General features: G+C 47.3%; 1 protein-coding gene across 3 annotated transcripts in view; it reads right to left on the bottom strand.

Moving 5' to 3' along the window:
• Nucleotides 1-1,627: 1,627 nt before the first annotated feature.
• LOC109885971 (DNA-binding protein SATB2) overlaps nucleotides 1,628-27,002 on the bottom strand; it is a 58,971-nt gene continuing 33,596 nt past the window's right edge. The window contains exons 6-12 of one of the 3 annotated variants that reach the window (XM_031816799.1): nucleotides 25,032-25,134; nucleotides 22,372-22,422; nucleotides 21,669-22,249; nucleotides 19,113-19,337; nucleotides 15,601-15,765; nucleotides 9,939-10,127; nucleotides 1,628-3,488 (exon numbers count right to left, since the gene is read on the bottom strand). In XM_031816799.1, coding sequence (XP_031672659.1) covers nucleotides 2,835-3,488; nucleotides 9,939-10,127; nucleotides 15,601-15,765; nucleotides 19,113-19,337; nucleotides 21,669-22,249; nucleotides 22,372-22,422; nucleotides 25,032-25,134 — 1,968 coding nt within the window. In that variant the 3' untranslated portion in view covers nucleotides 1,628-2,834. Of the gene's footprint in view, nucleotides 3,489-9,932; nucleotides 10,128-15,600; nucleotides 15,766-19,112; nucleotides 19,338-21,668; nucleotides 22,250-22,371; nucleotides 22,423-25,031; nucleotides 25,135-27,002 lie in introns of all 3 variants that reach the window. The other 2 variants (XM_031816798.1, XM_031816800.1) reach the window with 2 other exon arrangements.

Below are 27,002 nucleotides of genomic sequence, written 5' to 3'. Positions count from 1 at the left end.
GTACTTTTTCCACCACTGCTCACACCCTCATCCCTGACCACACCCCCATCCCTAACCACACCCCCATCCCTGACCACACCCCCATCCCTAACCACACCCTCATCCCTGACCACACACCCCATCCCTAACCACACCCTCATCCCTGACCACACCCCCATCCCTAACCACACCCCCATCCCTGACCACACCCCCATCCCTAACCACACCCTCATCCCTGACCACACACCCCATCCCTAACCACACCCTCATCCCTGACCACACACCCCATCCCTAACCACACCCTCATCCCTGACCACACCCCCATCCCTAACCACACCCTCATCCCTGACCACACCCCCATCCCTAACCACACCCCCATCCCTGAACACACCCCATCCCTAACCACACCCTCATCCCTGACCACACACCCATCCCTGACCACACCCCCATCCCTGACCACACCCCATCCTTGACCACACCCCCATCCCTGACCACACCCCAATCATTGACCACACCCCCATCCTTGACCACACCCCCATCCCTGACCACACCCCCATCCCTATGGTTTGCCACTTGGCTTTGTTTTTATCAGTTGCCCATGCTATTTCAATAATAAATCATTAGATTTTTCCATTGCGTTAATGATGGCGGATTGATGGATTTCCAAGTTCTTAGTATAAGAATTTTGGCCTTTTCATGTACAAAGAAGACCAGACAAATATTCAACATTTGCTGTGTTTGTGTAACCTTAACAACCAGCTGAGATAGAACAGCTTGTAGCCTACTGAGTTATAAAACCATTTCAGTCAAATAACTGGAAACAAGGCCAACTTAAATTACCAACACAGATAAGTCAAATAACTGGAAACAAGGCCAACTTAAATTACCAACACAGATACCTCAAATAACTGGAAACAAGGCCAACTTAAATGACCAACACAGATACCTAAAATAACTGGAAACAAGGCCAACTTAAATGACCAACACAGATACCTCAAATAACTGGAAACAAGGCCAACTTAAATTACCAACACAGATACCTCAAATAACTGGAAACAAGGCCAACTTAAATTACCAACAAAGATACGTCAAATAACTGGAAACAAGGCCAACTTAATTTACCAACACAGATACGTCAAATAACTGGAAACAAGGCCAACTTAAATTACCAACACAGATACGTCAAATAACTGGAAACAAGGCCAACTTAAATTACCAACACAGATAAGTCAAATAACTGGAAACAAGGCCAACTTAAATTACCAACACAGATACCTCAAATAACTGGAAACAAGGCCAACTTAAATTACCAACACAGATACGTCAAATAACTGGAAACAAGGCCAACTTAAATTACCAACACAGATACGTCAAATAACTGGAAACAAGGCCAACTTAAAATACCAACACAGATACGTCAAATAACTGGAAACAAGGCCAACTTAAATTACCAACACAGATACGTCAAATAACTGGAAACAAGGCCAACTTAAATTACCAACACAGATAAGTCAAATAACTGGAAACAAGGCCAACTTAAATTACCAACACAGATAAGTCAAATAACTGGAAACAAGGCCAACTTAAATTACCAACAAAGATAAGTCAAATAACTGGAAACAAGGCCAACTTAAATTATCAACACAGATAAGTCAATATTATATTTATTATGTTCAGATTGCAACTAATTTCCATCTTATATGTGAGAATGTCATTTCAGTTTGTCATTCCTCACCTCAAAGAGGGTAATATCATGAATCTAGCCCTCACCCACACTTACTCATTAACCATTCAGATGCTGATTGTAGCCAGTTTAAAAAAGGAGATTCAACATTAGGTTTCACCTGGCAACAATTGTTTTCAGAAGTTCATTTATTGGTCACTGTTTGTTTTGGAAACAGTAAGCAGATCACTGATCAACATACAGTACATCTGGACACTCAGTTTAGTAAAAACTTCATTTGAAAGTCTTTTTCTCCCTCACGATGGCCCGTATTCATACAACGTCTCAGAGTGCTGATCTAGGATCAGGTCGCCCCTGTCCATGTAATCTTATTCATTATAATGTAAAAGGCTAAACTGATCCGAGATCAGCACTCCTACTATGAGACACTTTGTGAATGTATCTCACACACAGAAAGCAACACATCTTCACCGATATCAAATAGAAAATATGAATAACAGCCATAATGAGGACAATAAAGTTAAGATTATTACAATAACATTAAATATGGTTTTGATTTAAGTGCTGCTAGGTTGGTGAAATGGGAACGATTTGTTGACGTTAAGGGAGAGTGAATGCATTACACACAGCCAATGCAAGGATTTCCCAGACATTATGGGAACGTTCATAGGATAATCAATCAGAACAAACTGTTCACGTACTGTACAGTATCTCAGGGCGCTGCTCTAAGAATATAACGACAGACTCTGTGATGAAACTCATAACTGGGGCCTTGGTTTTAATCATCCTTGTGGATATGCCCATTTAATAAATGAAAACATTTTCATTTTCTAAACAATGAATCATGTTCTTACAGCAGCCTGTCATTGTCTATGACTCCATTACCCAGAGTGCATCTCTTCTCTCATTATGAGGTACTCTGTTGTCTTTTCACCATCCCTGCCTGTCTACCTCCATAGGTCCTGACCTGTACCCACATCCACTGTGGTGTGGTAGGACTCTCCTCTACTTAGAGCCATCCTCAATGTCTTCAGTACCAGACACGTTCTTTCCTCATCCTTTCCTCATCCGTCCATACGTTCTCCCCTCTGTTCTATCTGTGTCGTCATCCCTCCATCCCTCTGTCCTGGGCTTGTCTGTCTGTTGTTCCCTCCTCCATGGCCCGAAGGGGTTATCTATGGTGCTCTCCAGAGTCATTGGGACTCTTTGGGGACGTATAGGGGGATAAGGAGGTGGGCCGGAGGCCTGAGGCTTTGCCATTGTCCTTCTCCTCCTCTCCCTCCATTCCTCCTACTCCTCTTTCTCCTCCTCCTCTTCCCTCCATTCTGTCAGTCTCCTCGGAACCCCCCCGCCCGTCCTCGCTGGACTCGGCGACGTCTGATCCCTCCGACTCAGAGAGCAGCTCCCCGTCGCGGTACTCAGTCCCTTCCACCCCCTCGCCGTCCCTCTCCTCCCCTGCATTGCTCATCTGGGTGGTGCTGTTGTGGTGCTTGATGTGGTAGCGCTGGTTCTGGAAGAACTTGACCAGGGTGTGCTTAGGAAGGTCCAGCTGGGCCGACAGGGTGTGGATAGCCTCCTGGTCAGGGTAGAGGCCCACGTCACCGATGAAGCTCTGCAGGATGGCCAGAGCCTCCAGGGAGATCCGGGTCCGCGACCGCAGCTTTCTGGACCCGCCACTCACACTGCCGTTGTCCTTGCCTCTAGTCCCATCCGAGTTGTGGCCCCTGGGGCCAGGTGTGGGGGTGGGGAGAGGGGATGGGTCCCGCATGGGAGATGGCGATGGGGCCTTCCTTGGAGGTAAGGGCTGCCTGTGCAGTGCCTGTGGAGAAAAAGAGGAGGTGTCATGTTGAATCCCATCAGAGCCGACTGTCAACATAGGAAATCAGTCCACAGACTCTAAGTAATAATCAGTCTATTCTCTAAGTAATAATCAGTCTATTCTCTAAGTAATAATCAGTCTATTCTCTAAGTAATAATCAGTCTATATTCTATAATCAGTCTATACTCTAAGTAATAATCAGTCTATACTCTAAGTAATAATCAGTCTATACTCTAAGTACTAATCAGTCTATACTCTAAGTAATAATCAGTCTATACTCTAAGTAATAATCAGTTCATTCTCTAACTAAGTCTGACAACACAATATGCACATTCATATAATAAACTGAAAAACTCAACAACAACAACAGAGACAGTAGAAGAAGTTCACCTAAACATAGGATACACTTCCCCCTTAGAGGTAACTCATTTAATTTACTTTCTAGTTGTACTATAACAGATATCCCATAGACCAGAGAGTTCCCTAGAAGCTCATAAACAACAACAGCAGCAGAGAGTGGTTCCCTAAGGAATAGGATAGACTCCCCCCTCTTAGTGGCAGCCCATTATCATCCTAGGGGGTTAGTTGGAACATGTGGCACTGGAGCTGAGATCCCATTGACCAGACAGAGAGGTCCCAGTCCCAGGCCCATCACATTCCCCTCTCCTGGGGCTATTAGAAGGGCGGGGTGCCTGAACGCCCAAATACTGGAATGCTGCGCCCATAAATCTGTGGTCCGGGACAATTAAAGGACCTAAATAAAGATAATAGTAATTATTTTTCCCTCTTCAATAATAACATGGTATGTTTCAAATAATATTGAGGTTAGGCCAGACCATGGAGTATTTCTAAATGCTCTTTGGTGGGTTGGTGAGAGAAGGCCTTTTGGTCTTCAGGAAATGTGTGGGCTCGTTGTTTTATGCCTCCTTGTCTATTTCTGATGTCATAAAGGGGCAATCTGATGTTTCGGTAACAAGCTGAGGGACGGGGCTGTTGAAATGTTACCACTCTCAAATTCATAGAGAGAGAGCGCTATGGATGCAAGGACTGACCATCCATGATATCAACATGATAGTTTTAACCATGTTTTGAGGCGATTTACGTTACATTGACATTGCTTAAAAACATTGGAGTAAAATAAGCATATATTCTGGGTTCTGACGGGGGACAACAGTTGAACTGAGCTCATGAGGCATTTCTAAGTTATATTCTTCAAGAATTAATGAGTAAATATCATTGATTTAAAAGTCAAGCAACTGCAGATTGCCCCTTTAAAGGAGACTGACTGGAAGTGGATGACTAAAATGTCTTAACTCTAAATCCAAATCAACATCAGAACACACAACATCACTAAAACAGCATAACTCTAAATCCAACCCAACAACAGAACACACAACATCACTCAAATATTTCTGGTTCTTTGTTTCTCTGTTGTCACATTATGGATGCAACACTCTGGAGGAAATGAGTCTCATCAAGAAAAGTAAATCATCTGTGAGGAGAGGATGAAAGAATGATAGAGACCCTGAATAATGTAGCTGTCCTGGTTAGAGAGGGTCCTCATCGGGGTACAGACCCTGAATAATGTAGCTGTCCTGGTTAGAGAGGGTCCTCATCGGGGTACAGACCCTGAATAATGTAGCTGTCCTGGTTAGAGAGGGTCCTCATTAGGGTACAGACAGACCGTGAATAATGTAGCTGTCCTGGTTAGAGAGGGTCCTCATTAGGGTACAGACAGACCGTGAATAATGTAGCTGTCCTGGTTAGAGAGGGTCCTCATCGGGGTACAGACCCTGAATAATGTAGCTGTCCTGGTTAGAGAGGGTCCTCATTAGGGTACAGACAGACCCTGAATAATGTAGCTGTCCTGGTTAGAGAGGGTCCTCATCAGGGTACAGGCAGACCCTGAATAATGTAGCTGTCCTGGTTAGAGAGGGTCCTCATCGGGGTACAGACCCTGAATAATGTAGCTGTCCTGGTTAGAGAGGGTCCTCATTAGGGTACAGACAGACCCTGAATAATGTAGCTGTCCTGGTTAGAGAGGGTCCTCATCAGGATACAGGCAGACCCTGAATAATGTAGCTGTCCTGGTTAGAGAGGGTCCTCATTAGGGTACAGACAGACCCTGAATAATGTAGCTGTCCTGGTTAGAGAGGGTCTCATTAGGGTACAGACAGACCCTGAATAATGTAGCTGTCCTGGTTAGAGAGGGTCCTCATCGGGGTACAGACCCTGAATAATGTAGCTGTCCTGGTTAGAGAGGGTCCTTATCGGGGAACAGACAGACCCTGAATAATGTAGCTGTCCTGGTTAGAGAGGGTCCTCATCGGGGTACAGACAGACCCTGAATAATGTAGCTGTCCTGGTTAGAGAGGGTCCTCATTAGGGTACAGACAGACCCTGAATAATGTAGCTGTCCTGGTTAGAGAGGGTCCTCATCGGGGTACAGACCCTGAATAATGTAGCTGTCCTGGTTAGAGAGGGTCCTCATCGGGGTACAGACAGACCCTGAATAATGTAGCTGTCCTGGTTAGAGAGGGTCCTCATCGGGGTACAGACAGACCCTGAATAATGTAGCTGTCCTGGTTAGAGAGGGTCTCATTAGGGTACAGACAGACCCTGAATAATGTAGCTGTCCTGGTTAGAAAGGGTCCTCATCGGGGTACAGACCCTGAATAATGTAGCTGTCCTGGTTAGAGAGGGTCCTCATCGGGGTACAGACCCTGAATAATGTAGCTGTCCTGGTTAGAGAGGGTCCTCATTAGGGTACAGATAGACCCTGAATAATGTAGCTGTCCTGGTTAGAGAGGGTCCTCATCGGGGTACAGACCCTGAATAATGTAGCTGTCCTGGTTAGAGAGGGTCCTCATTAGGGTACAGGCAGACCCTGAATAATGTAGCTGTCCTGGTTAGAGAGGGTCCTCATTAGGGTACAGATAGACCCTGAATAATGTAGCTGTCCTGGTTAGAGAGGGTCCTCATCGGGGTACAGACCCTGAATAATGTAGCTGTCCTGGTTAGAGAGGGTCCTCATTAGGGTACAGACAGACCCTGAATAATGTAGCTTTCCTGGTTAGAGAGGGTCCTCATCAGGGTACAGGCAGACCCTGAATAATGTAGCTGTCCTAGTTAGAGAGGGTCCTCATCGGGGTACAGACCCTGAATAATGTAGCTGTCCTGGTTAGAGAGGGTCCTCATTAGGGTACAGATAGACCCTGAATAATGTAGCTGTCCTGGTTAGAGAGGGTCCTCATCGGGGTACAGACCCTGAATAATGTAGCTGTCCTGGTTAGAGAGGGTCCTCATTAGGGTACAGACAGACCCTGAATAATGCAGCTTTCCTGGTTAGAGAGGGTCCTCATCAGGGTACAGGCAGACCCTGAATAATGTAGCTGTCCTGGTTAGAGAGGGTCCTCATCGGGGTACAGACCCTGAATAATGTAGCTGTCCTGGTTAGAGAGGGTCCTCATTAGGGTACAGACAGACCCTGAATAATGTAGCTGTCCTGGTTAGAGAGGGTCTCATTAGGGTACAGACAGACCCTGAATAATGTAGCTGTCCTGGTTAGAGAGGGTCCTCATCGGGGTACAGACCCTGAATAATGTAGCTGTCCTGGTTAGAGAGGGTCCTCATCGGGGTACAGACCCTGAATAATGTAGCTGTCCTGGTTAGAGAGGGTCCTCATTAGGGTACAGACAGACCCTGAATAATGTAGCTGTCCTGGTTAGAGAGGGTCCTCATCGGGGTACAGACCCTGAATAATGTAGCTGTCCTGGTTAGAGAGGGTCCTCATTAGGGTACAGATAGACCCTGAATAATGTAGCTGCCCTGGTTAGAGAGGGTCATCATCGGGGTACAGACAGACCCTGAATAATGTAGCTGTCCTGGTTAGAGAGGGTCCTCATCGGGGTACAGACAGACCCTGAATAATATAGCTGTCCTGGTTAGAGAGGGTCATCATCGGGGTACAGACAGACCCTGAATAATGTAGCTGTCCTGGTTAGAGAGGGTCTCATTGGGGTACAGACAGACCCTGAACAATGTAGCTGTCCTGGTTAGTGAGGGTCCTTATTAGGGTACAGACAGCCCCCTGAATAATGTAGCTGTCCTGGTTAGAGAGGGTCCTCATTAGGGTACAGACAGACCCTGAATAATGTAGCTGTCCTGGTTAGAGAGGGTCTCATTAGGGTACAGACAGACTCTGAATAATGTAGCTGTCCTGGTTAGAGAGGGTCCTCATTAGGGTACAGATAGACCCTGAATAATGTAGCTGTCCTGGTTAGAGAGGGTCATCATCGGGGTACAGACCCTGAATAATGTAGCTGTCCTGGTTAGAGAGGGTCATCATCGGGGTACAGACCCTGAATAATGTAGCTGTCCTGGTTAGAGAGGGTCCTCATCGGGGTACAGACAGACCCTGAATAATGTAGCTTTCCTGGTTAAAGAGGGTCCTCATCAGGGTACAGGCCCTCTGAGAGCCTGCTAACATGCTAATTAATATGTCATGATTAGAAGTCAGCTTTCTGCATGACTTCACCTCCACTCTACACCAGAGAGGGCTGTTATGAGTCATTTATTGTCAGTGTGTTTGTGAGTGAGAGTGTGTGTTCTTAAATTAGTGTGTGTGTGTGTGTGTGTGTGTGTGTGTGTGTGTGTGTGTGTGTGTGTGTGTGTGTGTGTGTGTGTGTGTGTGTGTGTGTGTGTGTGTGTGTGTAGCACAGCTGGGACACATGTGTGGTGTGTGGTGGAGCCCGGGGGTGTGTGGAAGGGTACAGTACAGACATGGTGGGGGTCTGGGTCAGAGGGAGGGTGACCCATGGGGATAAGAGCAAAGCATCCAGAATGACAGCAGCAGCAGCAAGCAGCCCCATGTAATGCTGAGACAGACACATCTACAGGACCACCCAGTATGTCTGGAGCTGCCAGTGTTTACCACAGAATGATATCTACCATTTTATAGGATCTTTATGGTGCCTACAGAGAGATCAACATCACCATTCTCTCTCTTATACATTCATCAACTGTCTAACTATGTCTGTCTGTCTGTCTGTCTGTCTGTCTGTCTGTCTGTCTGTCTGTCTGTCTGTCTGTCTGTCTGTCTGTCTGTCTGTCTGTCTGTCTGTCTGTCTGTCTGTCTGTCTGTCTGTCTGTCTGTCTGTCTGTCTGTCTGTCTGTCTGTCTGTCTGTCTGTCTGTCTGTCTGTCTGTCTGTCTGTCTGTCTGTCACTCTCATCTTGATCTCTGCCTATCTCTCTCTCTCTCTGTCTCTCTCTCTGTCTCTCTCCATGTTTCTCTCTCTCTGTCTCTCTCTCTGTCTCTCTCCCTGTTTCTCTCTCTCTGTCTCTCTCTCTGTCTCTCTCCCTGTTTCTCTCTCTCTGTCTCTCTGTCTCTCTCCCTGTTTCTCTCTCTGTGTCTCTCTCTGTCTCTCTCTCTGTCTCTCTCCCTGTTTATCTCTCTCTGTCTCTCTGTCTCTCTCCCCGTTTCTCTCTCTCTGTCTCTCTCTGTCTCTCTCTCTGTCTCTCTCCCTGTTTCTCTCTCTCCCTTGTTCTCTCTCTCTATTACCTTACGGGTAACATTACCACTTCTCCTACCATCCACCCCCTCTCTCCTTCTCCTTTCCTGCTTCCCCCCCTCTCTCTCCTCGCTAGGCGCCATCAGTGAAGATGAGGCTGGTATTTTTAGCAGATTTATGTCCCTGCTTTGGTCCCAGACATTCTAGGAGAGCAGTGAAGGAATGTGTTCATGGTCTGACCACAACATCCTTCCCAATATGCTTATTTATTAAAAGAAGAAAGAGAGAGAGAATAGAAAGATGGACTGGTTCAGGCCCTTTCAGACAAGTGTCCTTCTAACATACAACAAGCTTATGGTTAAACTGAACAGCACACAACGTACACCTCACATCTGTCTACAATTGTTTTGAGGGACTGAGTCGAAGAGTCTTTGCTTTTTGTGGGAACACTATGTTTGTAGTTTCAGCTGCAATTGTGTCCAATATATAATTTGTGGGGGGTACATGCCGTATACCAGTGAGGTATTTGCCAGGGATGACCCCTCTCCCCTCAGGCCTCTCACCTGGGTTTCTGGAGACATGTGGAGGACAGTGGAGTCTCTCACCTGTGGTTCTGGAGACATGTGGAGGACAGTGGAGTCTCTCACCTGGGTTTCTCGAGACATGTGGAGGACAGTGGAGTCTCTCACCTGTGGTTCTGGAGACATGTGGAGGACAGTGGAGTCTCTCACCTGTGGTTCTGGAGACATGTGGAGGACAGTGGAGTCTCTCACCTGGGTTTCTGGAGACATGTGGAGGACAGTGGAGTCTCTCACCTGTGGTTCTGGAGACATGTGGAGGACAGTGGAGTCTCTCACCTGTGGTTCTGGAGACATGTGGAGGACAGTGGAGTCTCACCTGGGTCTCTGGAGACATGTGGAGGACAGTGGAGTCTCTCACCTGAGTTTCTGGAGACATGTGGAGGACAGTGTGAAGCCTCTCACTGTAGTGGTGCTTGGACTCCTCTTCATACACCATGTCCCTCTCAGCCTGGGACAGGGTCAGGAACCTTCTAATGGTACACAGGTTCTCCCACAGAGTCCGGTTGTCTGGGCTGGGGTTCTCCTTCCAACGCAGCAGCTCACACAGCCAGCCCTGACAGAGAGGGAGGGATGACGGGTCATTTAACATACAGCACTAGAGTGTGAGAGGGAATGGAGAAAGAGAGACAGGACAAGGGGATGGAGAGGGGTAGAGACATGAAAGAACAGGTTGGGGGAAAACTAGCAAAAGACAAGTTCCAGATGAAAGTGATGTGGGGCTGAGAGAGAGAGATGTGATTATCTCTGCTAGACTGGCCCAGGCACTGACACCAGCTGTTGTTTGTACACAGCCTCCTCCAGCACCCAGTGTTCATTACCTGATCAGGGCTCCTTCTCTCCCTCCCTCCCTCCAGCCGTCTCTCCAGAGAAGGCCATGGCCAGATGGGGTCACTGAGCCATGACCCCTCACAGAGCCAGGCCTGTAGGAGACCCTACCCCCTGACCACCAGTGGTGCACACACAGAGACACACAAGCCTGTATCTCACACGTGTTTACACACACCACACTAACGTGTGTGAAAAAAACACACACACACAACCTAGTTTTTTCTATTCTATAATCCACTTCTTAGATCGTCCAATCTAAAAACCACCCAGAACAACAGCAGTCTATTTATGTCTTCCTCAATAATCCTCACGCCTTAATCATGTGATCTCTCTGTACAACCCTCAGACCAGCCTTAATCATGTGATCTCTCTGTACAACCCTCAGACCAGCCGTAATCATGTGATCTCTCTGTACAACCCTCAGACCAGCCTTAATCATGTGATCTCTCTGTACAACCCTCAGACCAGCCTTAATTATGTGATCTCTCTGTACAACCCTCAGACCAGCCTTAATCATGTGATCTCTCTGTACAACCCTCAGACCAGCCTTAATCATGTGATCTCTCTGTACAACCCTCAGACCAGCCTTAATCATGTGATCTCTCTGTACAACCCTCAGACCAGCCTTAATCATGTGATCTCTCTGTACAACCCTCAGACCAGTCTTAATCATGTGATCTCTCTGTACAACCCTCAGACCAGCCTTAATCATGTGATCTCTCTGTACAACCCTCAGACCAGCCTTAATCATGTGATCTCTCTGTACAACCCTCAGACCAGCCGTAATCATGTGATCTCTCTGTACAACCCTCAGACCAGCCTTAATCATGTGATCTCTCTGTACAACCCTCAGACCAGCCTTAATTATGTGATCTCTCTGTACAACCCTCAGACCAGCCTTAATCATGTGATCTCTCTGTACAACCCTCAGACCAGCCTTAATCATGTGATCTCTCTGTACAACCCTCAGACCAGCCTTAATCATGTGATCTCTCTGTACAACCCTCAGACCAGCCTTAATCATGTGATCTCTCTGTACAACCCTCAGACCAGCCTTAATCATGTGATCTCTCTGTACAACCCTCAGACCAGCCTTAATCATGTGATCTCTCTGTACAACCCTCAGACCAGCCTTAATCATGTGATCTCTCTGTACAACCCTCAGACCAGCCTTAATCATGTGATCTCTCTTTACAACCCTCAGACCAGCCGTGATCATGTGATCTCTCTGTACAACCCTCAGACCAGCCTTAATCATGTGATCTCTCTGTACAACCCTCAGACCAGCCTTAATCATGTGATCTCTCTGTACAACCCTCAGACCAGCCTTAATCACGTGATCTCTCTGTACAACCCTCAGACCAGCCTTAATCATGTGATCTCTCTGTACAACCCTCAGACCAGTCTTAATCATGTGATCTCTCTGTACAACCCTCAGACCAGTCTTAATCATGTGATCTCTCTGTACAACCCTCAGACCAGCCTTAATCATGTGATCTCTCTGTACAACCCTCAGACCAGCCGTGATCATGTGATCTCTCTGTACAACCCTCAGACCAGCCGTGATCATGTGATCTCTCTGTACAACCCTCAGACCAGCCGTGATCATGTGATCTCTCTGTACAACCCTCAGACCAGCCGTGATCATGTGATCTCTCTGTACAACCCTCAGACCAGCCGTGATCATGTGATCTCTCTGTACAACCCTCAGACCAAAAGACTTCACAGGTCAAACCATTCTCTCTTGTCAAATACCAGTCATACAAAGACAGCGAACCAAAGATGAATCACCATCTGTCTCTGACACTAACCCAAACCGAGAGGATTCTGATGAGCTGTACACAGACATCATAACATATCCCAAGCCACCCCTCTCCTAGATGGCCATTTCCAGTGGCTCCTAGATCTTTTTAATATTTTTATTTAACCTTTATTTAACCTTTATTTAACTAGGCAAGTCAGTTAAGAACAAATTCTTATTTACAATGACAGCCTACCAAAAGGCAAATTACCTCCTGTGGGGACGGGGGCTGGGATTAAAAATTAAAAATAACATAAATAAATATAGGACAAAACACACATCACTACAAGAGAGACACAACACTACATAAAGAGAGACACAACACTACATAAAGAGAGACACAACACTACATAAAGAGAGTGGTGAGGGCTGCAGTAGATGTCTCAGATAGGGGGGGTGAGGCCTAAGAGGGTTTTATAAATAAGCATCAACCAGTGGGTCTTGAGCCGGGTATACAGAGATGACCAGTTTACAGAGGAGTATAGAGTGCAGTGATGTGTCCTATAAGGAGCATTGGTAGCAAATCTGATGGCCGATTGATAAAGAACATCTAGCTGCTCGAGAGCACCCTTACCTGCCGATCTATAAAGTATGTCTCCGTAATATAGCATGGGTAGGATGGTCATCTGAATCAGGGTTAGTTTGGCAGCTGGGGTGAAAGAGGAGCGATTACGATAGGAAACCAAGTCTGGATGGTTATCTCCAGTGGCTCCCTCTCCTAGACGGCTATCTCCAGTGGCTCCCTCTCCTAGATGGCTATCTCCAGTGGCTCCCTCTCCTAGACGGCTATCTCCAGTGGCTCCCTTTCCTAGACGGCTATCTCCAGTGGCTCCCTCTCCTAGATGGCTATCTCCAGTGGCTCCCTCTCCTAGATGGCTATCTCCAGTGGCTCCCTCTCCTAGATGGCTATCTCCAGTGGCTCCCTCTCCTAGACGGCTATCTCCAGTGGCTCCCTCTCCTAGATGGCTATCTCCAGTGGCTCCCTCTCCTAGATGTCTATCTCCAGTGGCTCCCTCTCCTAGATGGCTTTCTCCAGTGGCTCCCTCTCCTAGATGGCTATCTCCAGTGGGTCCCTCTCCTTCATGTGCCACCACATCCCGCATGCTCTGTCCCTCTAATAGAAACAGATGTGGAGGACTCAGGAGGATAGGCATTTGGAGTGTCTTTGATGAGGTCCCACAGTGTAACCCAGCACACACATGCTCATACACACACACACGCACGCACACACACACACACACACACACACACACACACACACACACACACACACACACACACACACACACACACACACACACACACACACACACACACACACACACACACACACACACACACACACACACACACACACACACACACACACACACACACACACACACACACACACACACACACACACACACACACACACACACACGTACCCGGCCCTGGACGCCCACATTGTTTATCTGCACACGGAGACATGATGGTACGCCACGGGTCCTGACAGTCAGATACCACAGCCTGTGGTACCAAAACAACCAGCGCATGCTTGACATCCCCGCCCACATACCCCGATATGTGATCTTACCTCCCATCAAATCCACCACAGTTCATCAACCCAGGAGAAATAACATTCTCCATTGTGTGGGAGATTGTGTGCATTACATGCATGTATAGGCATGCACATGAGTGTGTGTGTGTGTTGCGGTTGTTTACAGATATTTACACATTTTACAAGCATCCTGATCACAGGATGTCAGCAATTCACCTTTAGCTAGGTAGCTTCAAACAAAAACCACTAAGCTCCTCTCACTAGAGTATGGTATTGTTATGATATACTTATATACAGTACACTGTATGCTAATGTACTGACCTGGCTCTTGTTGGTGACCCCTGGTATACTGTATGCTAATGTACTGACCTGGCTCTTGTTGGTGACCCCTGGTATACTGTATGCTAATGTACTGACCTGGCTCTTGTTGGTGACCCCTGGTATACTGTATGCTAATGTACTGACCTGGCTCTTGTTGGTGACCCCTGGTATACTGTATGCTAATGTACTGACCTGGCTCTTGTTGGTGACCCCTGGTATACTGTATGCTAATGTACTGACCTGGCTCTTGTTGGTGACCCCTGGTATACTGTATGCTAATGTACTGACCTGGCTCTTGTTGGTGACCCCTGGTATACTGTATGCTAATGTACTGACCTGGCTCTTGTTGGTGACCCCTGGTATACTGTATGCTAATGTACTGACCTGGCTCTTGTTGGTGACCCCTGGTATACTGTATGCTAATGTACTGACCTGGCTCTTGTTGGTGACCCCTGGTATACTGTATGCTAATGTACTGACCTGGCTCTTGTTGGTGACCCCTGGTATACTGTATGCTAATGTACTGACCTGGCTCTTGTTGGTGACCCCTGGTATACTGTATGCTAATGTTCTGACCTGGCTCTTGTTGGTGACCCCTGGTATACTGTATGCTAATGTACTGACCTGGCTCTTGTTGGTGACCCCTGGTATACTGTATGCTAATGTACTGACCTGGCTCTTGTTGGTGACCCCTGGTACACTGTATGCTAATGTACTGACCTGGCTCTTGTTGGTGACCCCTGGTATACTGTATGCTAATGTACTGACCTGGCTCTTGTTGGTGACCCCTGGTATACTGTATGTGTGTGGACTGACCTGGCTCTTGTTGGTGACCCCTGATATACTGTATGCTTGTGGACTGACCTGGCTCTTGTTGGTGACCCCTGGTATACTGTATGCTAATGTACTGACCTGGCTCTTGTTGGTGACCCCTGGTATACTGTATGCTTGTGGACTGACCTGGCTCTTGTTGGTGACCCCTGATATACTGTATGCTTGTGGACTGACCTGGCTCTTGTTGGTGACCCCTGGTATACTGTATGCTAATGTACTGACCTGGCTCTTGTTGGTGACCCCTGGTATACTGTATGCTTGTGGAATGACCTGGCTCTTGTTGGTGACCCCTGGTATACTGTATGTGTGTGGGCTGACCTGGCTCTTGTTGGTGACCCCTGGTATACTGTATGTGTGTGGACTGAACTGGCTCTTGTTGGTGACCCCTGGTATACTGTGTGCTTGTGGACTGACCTGGCTCTTGTTGGTGACCCCTGGTATACTGTATGTGTGTGGACAGACCTGGCTCTTGTTGGTGACCCCTGGTATACTGTATGTGTGTGGACTGACCTGGCTCTTGTTGGTGACCCCTGGTATACTGTATGTGTGTGGACTGAACTGGCTCTTGTTGGTGACCCCTGGTATACTGTGTGCTTGTGGACTGACCTGGCTCTTGTTGGTGACCCCTGGTATACTGTATGTGTGTGGACAGACCTGGCTCTTGTTGGTGACCCCTGTTATACTGTATGTGTGTGGACTGACCTGGCTCTTGTTGGCGGCCACCTTGGCGAACAGGGCCTGGGACACCTTGGCTCTCTTCATCTCCTGCTGGATCTCATCATAGATCCCAGAGGTAATGTTGATGTTGACCAGGGACTCCATCTTCAGGGGCAGCTCAGCACTGACCTGGGTCAGGGGGGGCTTGGGCTGCAGGGAGGAGAAGAGGGCGGGGGGGAGAAAGAAAGAGAGACGTTTTAGTGAGCAAGACTGGCTAATCGTCTAGGTTACTGAGTCCCTAAAGAGATTGCCTGCATTTGTTTACCTGTTAGTGTACTGGCAGGGGTGTGTCTGTATGTGATGAGACTACAGTGTTTACCTGTTAGTGTACTGGCAGAGGTGTGTCTGTATGTGATGTGACTACAGTGTTTACCTGTTAGTGTACTGGCAGAGGTGTGTCTGTATGTGATGTGACTACAGTGTTTACCTGTTAGTGTACTGGCAGGGGTGTGTCTGTGTGTGATGTGACTACAGTGTTTACCTGTTAGTGTACTGGCAGGGGTGTGTCTGTGTGTGATGTGACTACAGTGTTTACCTGTTAGTGTACTGGCAGGGGTGTGTCTGTGTGTGATGTGACTACAGTGTTTACCTGTTAGTGTACTGGCAGGGGTGTGTCTGTGTGTGATGTGACTACAGTGTTTACCTGTTAGTGTACTGGCAGAGGTGTGTCTGTGTGTGATGTGACTACAGTGTTTACCTGTTAGTGTACTGGCAGGGGTGTGTCTGTGTGTGATGTGACTACAGTGTTTACCTGTTAGTGTACTGGCAGGGGTGTGTCTGTGTGTGATGTGACTACAGTGTTTACCTGTTAGTGTACTGGCAGGGGTGTGTCTGTGTGTGATGAGACTACAGTGTTTACCTGTTAGTGTACTGGCAGGGGTGTGTCTGTGTGTGATGTGACTACAGTGTTTACCTGTTAGTGTACTGGCAGGGGTGTGTCTGTGTGTGATGAGACTACAGTGTTTACCTGTTAGTGTACTGGCAGAGGTGTGTCTGTGTGTGATGTGACTACAGTGTTTACCTGTTAGTGTACTGGCAGAGGTGTCTGTGTGTGATGTGACTACAGTGTTTACCTGTTAGTGTACTGGCAGAGGTGTCTGTGTGTGATGTGACTACAGTGTTTACCTGTTAGTGTACTGGCAGAGGTGTGTCTGTGTGTGATGAGACTACAGTGTTTACCTGTTAGTGTACTGGCAGGGGTGTGTCTGTGTGTGATGAGACTACAGTGTTTACCTGTTAGTGTACTGGCAGGGGTGTGTCTGTGTGTGATGTGACTACAGTGTTTACCTGTTAGTGTACTGGCAGGGGTGTGTCTGTGTGTGATGTGACTACAGTGTTTACCTGTTAGTGTACTGGCAGGGGTGTGTCTGTGTGTGATGTGACTACAGTGTTTACCTGTTAGTGTACTGGCAGGGGTGTGTCTGTGTGTGATGAGACTACAGTGTTTACCTGTTAGTGTACTGGCAGAGGTGTGTCTGTGTGTGATGTGACTACAGTGTTTACCTGTTAGTGTACTGGCAGAGGTGTCTGTGTGTGATGTGACTACAGTGTTTACCTGTTAGTGTACTGGCAGAGGTGTCTGTGTGTGATGTGACTACAGTGTTTACCTGTTAGTGTACTGGCAGAGGTGTGTCTGTGTGTGATGAGACTACAGTGTTTACCTGTTATTGTACTGGCAGGGGTGTGTCTGTGTGTGATGAGACTACAGTGTTTACCTGTTAGTGTACTGGCAGGGGTGTGTCTGTATGTGATGAGACTACAGTGTTTACCTGTTAGTGTACTGGCAGGGGTGTGTCTGTATGTGATGTGACTACAGTGTTTACCTGTTAGTGTACTGGCAGAGGTGTGTCTGTGTGTGATGAGACTACAGTGTTTACCTGTTAGTGTACTGGCAGGGGTGTGTCTGTATGTGATGAGACTACAGTGTTTACCTGTTAGTGTACTGGCAGGGGTGTGTCTGTATGTGATGAGACTACAGTGTTTACCTGTTAGTGTACTGACAGGGGTGTGTCTGTATGTGATGTGACTACAGTGTTTACCTGTTAGTGTACTGGCAGAGGTGTGTCTGTGTGTGATGAGACTACAGTGTTTACCTGTTAGTGTACTGGCAGGGGTGTGTCTGTATGTGATGAGACTACAGTGTTTACCTGTTAGTGTACTGGCAGGGGTGTGTCTGTGTGTGATGTGACTACAGTGTTTACCTGTTAGTGTACTGGCAGGGGTGTGTCTGTGTGTGATGTGACTACAGTGTTTACCTGTTAGTGTACTGGCAGGGGTGTGTCTGTGTGTGATGTGACTACAGTGTTTACCTGTTAGTGTACTGGCAGGGGTGTGTCTGTATGTGATGAGACTACAGTGTTTACCTGTTAGTGTACTGGCAGGGGTGTGTCTGTGTGTGGTGAGACTACAGTGTTTACCTGTTAGTATACTGGCAGGGGTGTGTCTGTATGTGATGAGACTACAGTGTTTACCTGTTAGTGTACTGGCAGGGGTGTGTCTGTGTGTGGTGAGACTACAGTGTTTACCTGTTAGTGTACTGGCAGGGGTGTGTCTGTGTGTGATGTGACTACAGTGTTTACCTGTTAGTGTACTGGCAGGGGTGCGTCTGTATGTGATGAGACTACAGTGTTTACCTGTTAGTGTACTGGCAGGGGTGTGTCTGTGTGTGGTGAGACTACAGTGTTTACCTGTTAGTGTACTGGCAGGGGTGTGTCTGTATGTGATGAGACTACAGTGTTTACCTGTTAGTGTACTGGCAGGCGTGTGTCTGTATATGATGAGACTACAATGTTTACCTGTTAGTGTACTGGCAGGGGTGTGTCTGTGTGTGATGAGACTACAGTGTTTACCTGTTAGTGTACTGGCAGAGGTGTGTCTGTGTGTGATGAGACTACAGTGTTTACCTGTTAGTGTACTGGCAGGGGTGTGTCTGTGTGTGATGAGACTACAGTGTTTACCTGTTAGTGTACTGGCAGAGGTGTGTCTGTGTGTGATGTGACTACAGTGTTTACCTGTTAGTGTACTGGCAGGGGTGTGTCTGTGTGTGATGAGACTACAGTGTTTACCTGTTAGTGTACTGGCAGGGGTGTGTCTGTATGTGATGAGACTACAGTGTTTACCTGTTAGTGTACTGGCAGGGGTGTGTCTGTGTGTGATGAGACTACAGTGTTTACCTGTTATTGTACTGGCAGGGGTGTGTCTGTGTGTGATGTGGGTTGTAGCCAGACCTGGGCTCGAATAGTATTTATTTTCTTTCAAATACTTAAACTTCACTTCATTGAGATTTCCAGACAAAATGGAACCAATGCAACAATCCCAAAAGTGCAAACCCCACCCACCCTGGCATTTCATGTAGGCTCAATCAAATGCTCAAAGTATTAGAGAGGAAATATGAATACTATTTAAACCCAGGTGTGGTTGTAGATGTGTGTCTGATGTGGCTATTCCCTAGTGTTCCTATTCAACGTGCATGAGGACACCTGGGTATGTACGTGTACCTGTGTGAGTCGCTGGCCAGTGGAGCTGGAGTTCTGATTGGTTGGGGTCAGGTTGCCTAGGTTGAGGTTGGGGTTCATGCTGCGTTCACGCTCCTCCTGGTAAATGTGGTCGCGTTCGCTCTCGTGGAGGTTCAGGAAGTTCTGCATAGCTTTGAGGTTGACCAGGAGTGACTGGGAGGCCTGGCGAGGGTCCTCCTCTTTACGAAGGATCTCAGACAGCAGGCCCTGAGACACAAACACGCGCGCAAATGTCAGGTCTCTTAGCAAGGACCCTCCAAGTAACCTCTCATACTCTAATTCTCTCATTTACATCTCTCTCTCTCTCTCTCTCTCACACTCTCTCACACTACTCTACTCTACTCTACTCTACTCGACTCTACTCTACTCTACTCTACTCCACTCTACTCTACTCTACTCTACTCTACTCCACTCTCTTTAGGTAGGAATGTCCCTATGTCAGTGTATTGGGCTGTCTCAACAGTCAGTATCAGTGCAGTGGAGTTATATTCAGCTTTCAGAACACTCATATGACATGCTAGGGATTTAGACAGGTCTCTACTGATGACAAACCAACTCTGAGACCCTTCAAAAGCTACAGTGGTCACAGGTCTGGCCGTGGAACCCACTTTTTCTGGATATGTAGTCCACTCAAAGATCCATCGCCCCCCGAAGCTTCTGCTCATGTGCAGACCACGTGTGTGTCAGCTACTCTGGCAAACGTTGTTGTTTAATAATGATCAAAGCTGAATCAATCCCATAACGATCACAGTATTCTACATTACAGAACTCAATATAATAGCCTAGTATAACTTCACTGGAAGACAAAAACAACAGTGCATTTAATAGTGCATGATAATTATTCAAGTTTTACCGGTGAAACATCCATGCAGCATCATTCTGCATAGTAACCATTTGATCTCAGTCTCAGTGATGAGTGATGCAGTGTTGTTTAGAAGTAGCCTACAGTGTTGTTTAGAAGTAGCCTACAGTGTTGTTTAGAAGTAGCCTACTGTGTTGTTTAGAGGTAGCCTACAGTGTTGTTTAGAAGTATCCTACAGAGTAGCCTACATTTGATTTCAGTCAGTTTCAGTGATGAGTGATGCAGTGTTGTTTAGAAGTAGCCTACAGTGTTGTTTAAAAGTAGCCTACGGTGTTGTTTAGAAGTAGCCCACAGTGTTGTTTAGAAGTAGCCTACAGATTTGTTTAGAAGTAGCCTACAGTGTTGTTTAGAAGTAGCCTACAGAGTTGTTTAGAAGTAGCCTACAGTGTTGTTTAGAAGTAGCCTACAGTGTTGTTTAGAAGTATCCTACAGTGTTGTTTAGAAGTAGCCTACAGTGTTGTTTAGAAGTAGCCTACAGTGTTGTTTAGAAGTAGCCTACAGTGTTGTTTAGAACTAGCCTACAGTGTTGTTTAGAAGTAGCCTACAGTGTGACTGAGTGAACGAATCTTAGAGCAGATGGTGCTAACAAACTGCAGCCATCCTACCTGTGTATTTTGCCCAGTGGCGCGTGTTGTTGAGTTTTGGCCGCATGAGAAAACAATTTGCTGTTGTTTTTTGTCTTCCAGTAAAGTTATACTAGGCTATTATATTGGTTTATGTAATGTAGAATACTGTGATCATTATGTGATCTGGCAGTCATTGATTCTGCTTTGATCTAACTTTATTAAACAACACCAGAACCATTGGCCTGTGTAGCCTGTTATTGGAGTAGCCTGAACGCGGAGTAGCCTGTTCTCTAAGTAGCCTGTTTTCTGAGTAGCCTGTTCTCTGAGTAGCCTGTTCTTGGAGTAGCCTGTTCTCGGAGTAGCCTGTTCTCGGAGTAGCCTGTTCTCGGAGTAGCCTGTTCTCTGAGTAGCCTGTTCTCTGAGCAGCCTGTTCTCGGAGTAGCCTGTTCTCGGAGTAGCCTGTTCTCGGAGTAGCCTGTTCTCTGAGTAGCCTGTTCTCGGAGTAGCCTGTTCTCGGAGTAGCCTGTTCTCTGAGTAGCCTGTTCTTGGAGTAGCCTGTTCACTGAGCAGCCTGTTCTCGGAGTAGCCTGTTCTCTGAGTAGCCTGTTCTCGGAGTAGCCTGTTCTCGGAGTGGCCTGTTCTCTGAGTAGCCTGTTCTCTGAGCAGCCTGTTCTCGGAGTAGCCTGTTCTCGGAGTAGCCTGTTCTCGGAGTAGCCTGTTCTCTGAGTAGCCTGTTCACTGAGCAGCCTGTTCTCGGAGTAGCCTGTTCTCGGAGCAGCCTGTTCTCGGAGTAGCCTGTTCTCGGAGTAGCCTGTTCTCTGAGTAGCCTGTTCTCTGAGTAGCCTGTTCACTGAGCAGCCTGTTCTCGGAGTAGCCTGTTCTCGGAGTAGCCTGTTCTCGGAGTAGCCTGTTCTCTGAGTAGCCTGTTCTCGGAGTAGCCTGTTCTCTGAGTAGCCTGTTCTCTGAGTAGCCTGTTCTCTGTGTGTAAAGTAGAGACTATAAACATGTGCAGAAGCTTCGGGGGCTCCGGATCTTTTAGTTCTGTGGACCAAAGAACCTGAAAAAATCAGTGCTTAGAAATGGAAGTGGAAGTGGAGGTAGATGTCTCACCTGTGTGCGGTTGAAGGCCACCCTGGCGAACACAGCCTGAGAGACGCTGGCCCTCTTCAGCTCCTCTCTGACCTGATGGTAGATGTCCGGACAGACCTCCACAGCCGACGGATTCATCCCAGGATCGGTGAGGCCTCCTGGGGCTTTGCAGGAGCGCGGGATGGGTGGGTGGTTGAGGAACTGTTGGTGCTGCTGCTGGTGGAGGGCCTGCGGACCGTGCTGGTGGGCTAGCAGGCGGCTAACAGCTAGCTGCTGGTTGATGAGGTGGGCCATGGCCAGTTGTTGCCTGACCATCTGAGGGCTGAGCTGGGGGGAGAGGAGACCACCCGGGCCCAGTAAGGGTTGGAGGGAGGCCGGAGGACCGGGAGGGGGCGCCTGGCCTCTGGGTGGTGGGCTGTGGTGGTGCTGGGCATGGGGTGAGTGCTGCTGAGACAGGTGGGGGAGGGCCTGTTGCTGGCTGGGGGTTTGGGGGTCCCCTAGTCCAACCTTGAGGGGTAACCCACCAAGCTGGGTTGGTGGGGTCAGGTGAGAGGGGGGGCGCTGTCCCAGGCCACATACGTCTGACATGCTGTCCCTCTCCACTGCAGATACAAACAGACATGGTGGTGAGAGGAGGTCTGAAGAGATCTCAATACCATCTATATACTGTTCAGATACTATATATATATATATATTCAGGTAATGTGCGTTCTTTCAAACTCACCTTTAATATCAGGTTTATCCCGTCCTGACCACATCTTCTCCAGGTATTCACCTGTAGTGAAGTCACATGCCATATATCAGACTGGTTAACAAAACAATACACTTATACAGTACAGCACAGTAGGTAGGTTACACAGCATTCAACTACATTTTATCCATGTATTTATCCATCCATCCAGCCATGCAATTGACATCAACAGAAGGTCCTAAGACTGACAAGTAGATCCTCCAATCAGATTCTGAGGTGACTACGCTAATCCAATGGGAACGTCCCATTCCCCGTTTTACAACATCTGGAGGGCTGCAGTGTGTTTGTCTTTTGGGGCCGCAGAGCAGAACAGAACATAACTAATACTATGGGCTGTAGGGAACCTGATCCTCCCTCCCCTGTCAGACCACAGGCACCATTTATCTCCTCTCCCACTTCTCCCTGTGTTTGGGGTCTGGTGTCAACTTTGATCTGCCTCCATGTTGGAATGACAGTGTTAAACAGGGAGGAGGGCGTAAGGAGAGGGTACATGGTCTGCTATGAGGTACAAGTGTGTGTGCATCCATGTGTGTGCATGCACTCTGTATGTGTTGTGTGTGTGTGCGCCATGCTCCTGGGTGTGTGTGTGTGTGTGTGTGTGTGTGTGTGTGTGTGTGTGTGTGTGTGTGTGTGTGCCCGTGCCCCTGCGTGTGTGTGTGATGTTTCCCTGCGTGTGTGTGTGACGTTTCCCTGCGTGTGTGTGTCTGTGTGTGTGACGTTTCCCTGAGTGTGTGTGTAAGGGGATCTCCCAGTGTGGAGTGGCAAGCGGCTGCTTCTGATTAGAGGCTGACAGTGTTTGGTTTTCTCTGCTATATTAAGGGTGACATTAAAAGATTATGTAAACCATGCATCATGGTGGGGTCTCTATAGAGCTGTCTCTAATACCATGCATCATGGTGGGGTCTCTATAGAGCTGTCTCTAATACCATGCATCATGGTGGGGTGTCTATAGAGCTGTCTCTAATACCATGCATCATGGTGGGGTCTCTATAGAGCTGTCTCTTACCATGCATCATGGTGGGGTCTCTATAGAGCTGTCTCTAATACCATGTATCATGGTGGGGTGTCTAGTCTCTATAGAGCTGTCTCTAATACCATGCATCATGGTGGGGTCTCTATAGAGCTGTCTCTAATACCATGCATCATGGTGGGGTGTCTAGTCTCTATAGAGCTGTCTCTAATACCATGCATCATGGTGGGGTCTCTATAGAGCTGTCTCTAATACCATGCATCATGGTGGGGTCTCTAGTCTCTATAGAGCTGTCTCTAATACCATGCATCATGGTGGGGTCTCTAGTCTCTATAGAGCTGTCTCTAATACCATACATCATGGTGGGGTCTCTATAGAGCTGTCTCTAATACCATGCATCATGGTGGGGTCTCTAGTCTCTATAGAGCTGTCTCTAATACCATGCATCATGGTGGGGTCTCTAGTCTCTATAGAGCTGTCTCTAATACCATGCATCATGGTGAGGTCTCTATAGAGCTGTCTCTAATACCATGCATCATGGTGGGGTCTCTATAGAGCTGTTTCTAATACCATGCATCATGGTGGGGTCTCTAGTCTCTATAGAGCTGTCTCTAATACCATGTATCATGGTGGGGTCTCTAGTCTCTATAGAGCTGTCTCTAATACCATGCATCATGGTGGGGTCTCTATAGAGCTGTCTCTAATACCATGCATCATGGTGGAGTCTCTAGTCTCTATAGAGCTGTCTCTAATACCATGCATCATGGTGGGGTCTCTATAGAGCTGTCTCTAATACCATGCATCATGGTGGGGTCTCTAGTCTCTATAGAGCTGTCTCTAATACCATGCATCATGGTGGGGTCTCTAGTCTCTATAGATCTGTCTCTAATACCATGCATCATGGTGGGGTCTCTATAGATCTGTCTCTCTAATGCCCCCTTAAGTATCAGTACTATTGCTGCTGTACAGGTTAATCTCAGGATTGAAGCTGCTGTCTGACTCTAACAAACACAGTGATCCCTGCTGGTCAGCAGAACATAATGTCAAAAATGACAATCATTTGGGGGGGTTTCTCGGGGGGGATTTTGCAGTTTAGTTAACCCACATCTCAGAGGCCTGCTCTATAGTAGTGCTGTATCTCCTATAAGCAGACTGTGTGTATGGACTTAATCATTAGTCCACTGTTAATACAGTCCCAAAATGGTTTGCAGGTCAGCAGTCAAGATTTCAAGATATTGGACTTTTAAGAACCAAAATGTCACTTTCAAAACGTATCATCATCATGATGTGGCAGATGACAGTTTGTTTCTTGAATGTCCAATATCTTGAAACCTTGACTGCTGACCTGCAACACGTATTGGGACTGTATCAAGAGTGGACTAATCAAAAACAACATCTAAATATAGTTTTTGAGCGTTAAGGCGGGAGGTGGCCCCCCACAATCAAGTCCTGTCTTAGGCCCCCAAAAGCTTGAGCCGACACTACTCAAGAGCCCATGATAACTGTCTGCTGAAAGAAGGGCCCGACACTTGGGTCAGCTCAAGGACTTACAGTTAGGATCCCAGCCAATGACAGGCAATGTTATAGTGGAAGGTGCTAATGACATCTTATTGTCCATGTGGGGTGTGTGAGGCTACAGGAGCCAAGAGGGGACACACCTCACCTTGAATCCTTTTGTACTTCTTGTACCAGCGGCCAAACTCCTGGCACTTGGAGGTGGACACGTTGGCATAGTATGAGCTGTTGACTATGGCAGAGATCATACTCTGATGAGAGAGAGAGAGAGAGAGAGAGAGAGAGAGAGAGAGAGAGAGAGAGAGAGAGAGAGAGAGAGAGAGAGAGAGAGAGAGAGAGAGAGAGAGACAGAGAGAGAGAGAGAGACAGAGAGAGAGAGAGAGAGACAGAGAGAGAGAGAGAGAGAGAGAGAGAGAGAGAGAGAGAGAGAGAGAGAGAGAGAGAAGAGAGAGAGAGAGAGAGAGAGAGAGGAGAGAGAGAGAGAGAGAGAGAGGAGAGAGAGACAGAGAGAGAGAGAGAGAGACGAGAGAGAGAGAGAGAGAGAGAGAGAGACAGAGAGAGAGAGAGAGAGAGAGAGAGAGAGAGAGAGAGAGAGAGAGAGAGAGAGAGAGAGAGAGAGAGAGAGAGAGAGAGAGAGAGAGAGAGAGAGAGAGAGAGAGAGAGAGAGAGAGAGAGAGAGAGAGAATATTTTGTATGTTTTAGTGAATGTGTACTGTGTAATACTAGACCTATAAGGACCTGGAGCACCACAACACAGTCACATACTGTATGGACTGGAGCACCACAACACAGTCACATACTGTATGGACTGGAACACCACAACACAGTCACATACTGTATGGACTGGAACACCACAACACAGTCACATACTGTATAGACTGGAGCACCACAACACAGTCACATACTGTATAGACTGGAGCACCACAACACAGTCACATACTGTATAGACTGGAGCACCACAACACAGTCACATACTGTATGGACTGGAGCACCACAACACAGTCACATACTGTATGGACTGGAACACCACAACACAGTCACATACTGTATGGACTGGAGCACCACAACACAGTCACATACTGTATAGACTGGAACACCACAACACAGTCACATACTGTATAGACTGGAACACCACAACACAGTCACATACTGTATGGACTGGAGCACCACAACACAGTCACATACTGTATAGACTGGAACACCACAACACAGTCACATACTGTATGGACTGGAGCACCACAACACAGTCACATACTGTATGGACTGGAGCACCACAACACAGTCACATACTGTATGGACTGGAGCACCACAACACAGTCACATACTGTATAGACTGGAACACCACAACACAGTCACATACTGTATAGACTGGAACACCACAACACAGTCACATACTGTATGGACTGGAGCACCACAACACAGTCACATACTGTATAGACTGGAACACCACAACACAGTCACATACTGTATGGACTGGAGCACCACAACACAGTCACATACTGTATGGACTGGAGCACCACAACACAGTCACATACTGTATGGACTGGAACACCACAACACAGTCACATACTGTATGGACTGGAGCACCACAACACAGTCACATACTGTATGGACTGGAGCACCACAACACAGTCACATACTGTATGGACTGGAGCACCACAACACAGTCACATACTGTATGGACTGGAACACCACAACACAGTCACATACTGTATGGACTGGAGCACCACAACACAGTCACATACTGTATAGACTGGAGCACCACAACACAGTCACATACTGTATGGACTGGAGCACCACAACACAGTCACATACTGTATGGACTGGAACACCACAACACAGTCACATACTGTATGGACTGGAACACCACAACACAGTCACATACTGTATAGACTGGAGCACCACAACACAGTCACATACTGTATAGACTGGAGCACCACAACACAGTCACATACTGTATAGACTGGAGCACCACAACACAGTCACATACTGTATGGACTGGAGCACCACAACACAGTCACATACTGTATGGACTGGAACACCACAACACAGTCACATACTGTATGGACTGGAGCACCACAACACAGTCACATACTGTATAGACTGGAACACCACAACA

Source organism: Oncorhynchus kisutch, unplaced genomic scaffold (assembly GCF_002021735.2).
Source record: "Oncorhynchus kisutch isolate 150728-3 unplaced genomic scaffold, Okis_V2 scaffold873, whole genome shotgun sequence".
NCBI classification, from domain to species: Eukaryota; Metazoa; Chordata; class Actinopteri; order Salmoniformes; family Salmonidae; genus Oncorhynchus; species Oncorhynchus kisutch.
The sequence above is the reverse complement of the archived record's forward strand: the minus strand, read 5'-3'. Positions and strand labels throughout refer to the sequence as shown.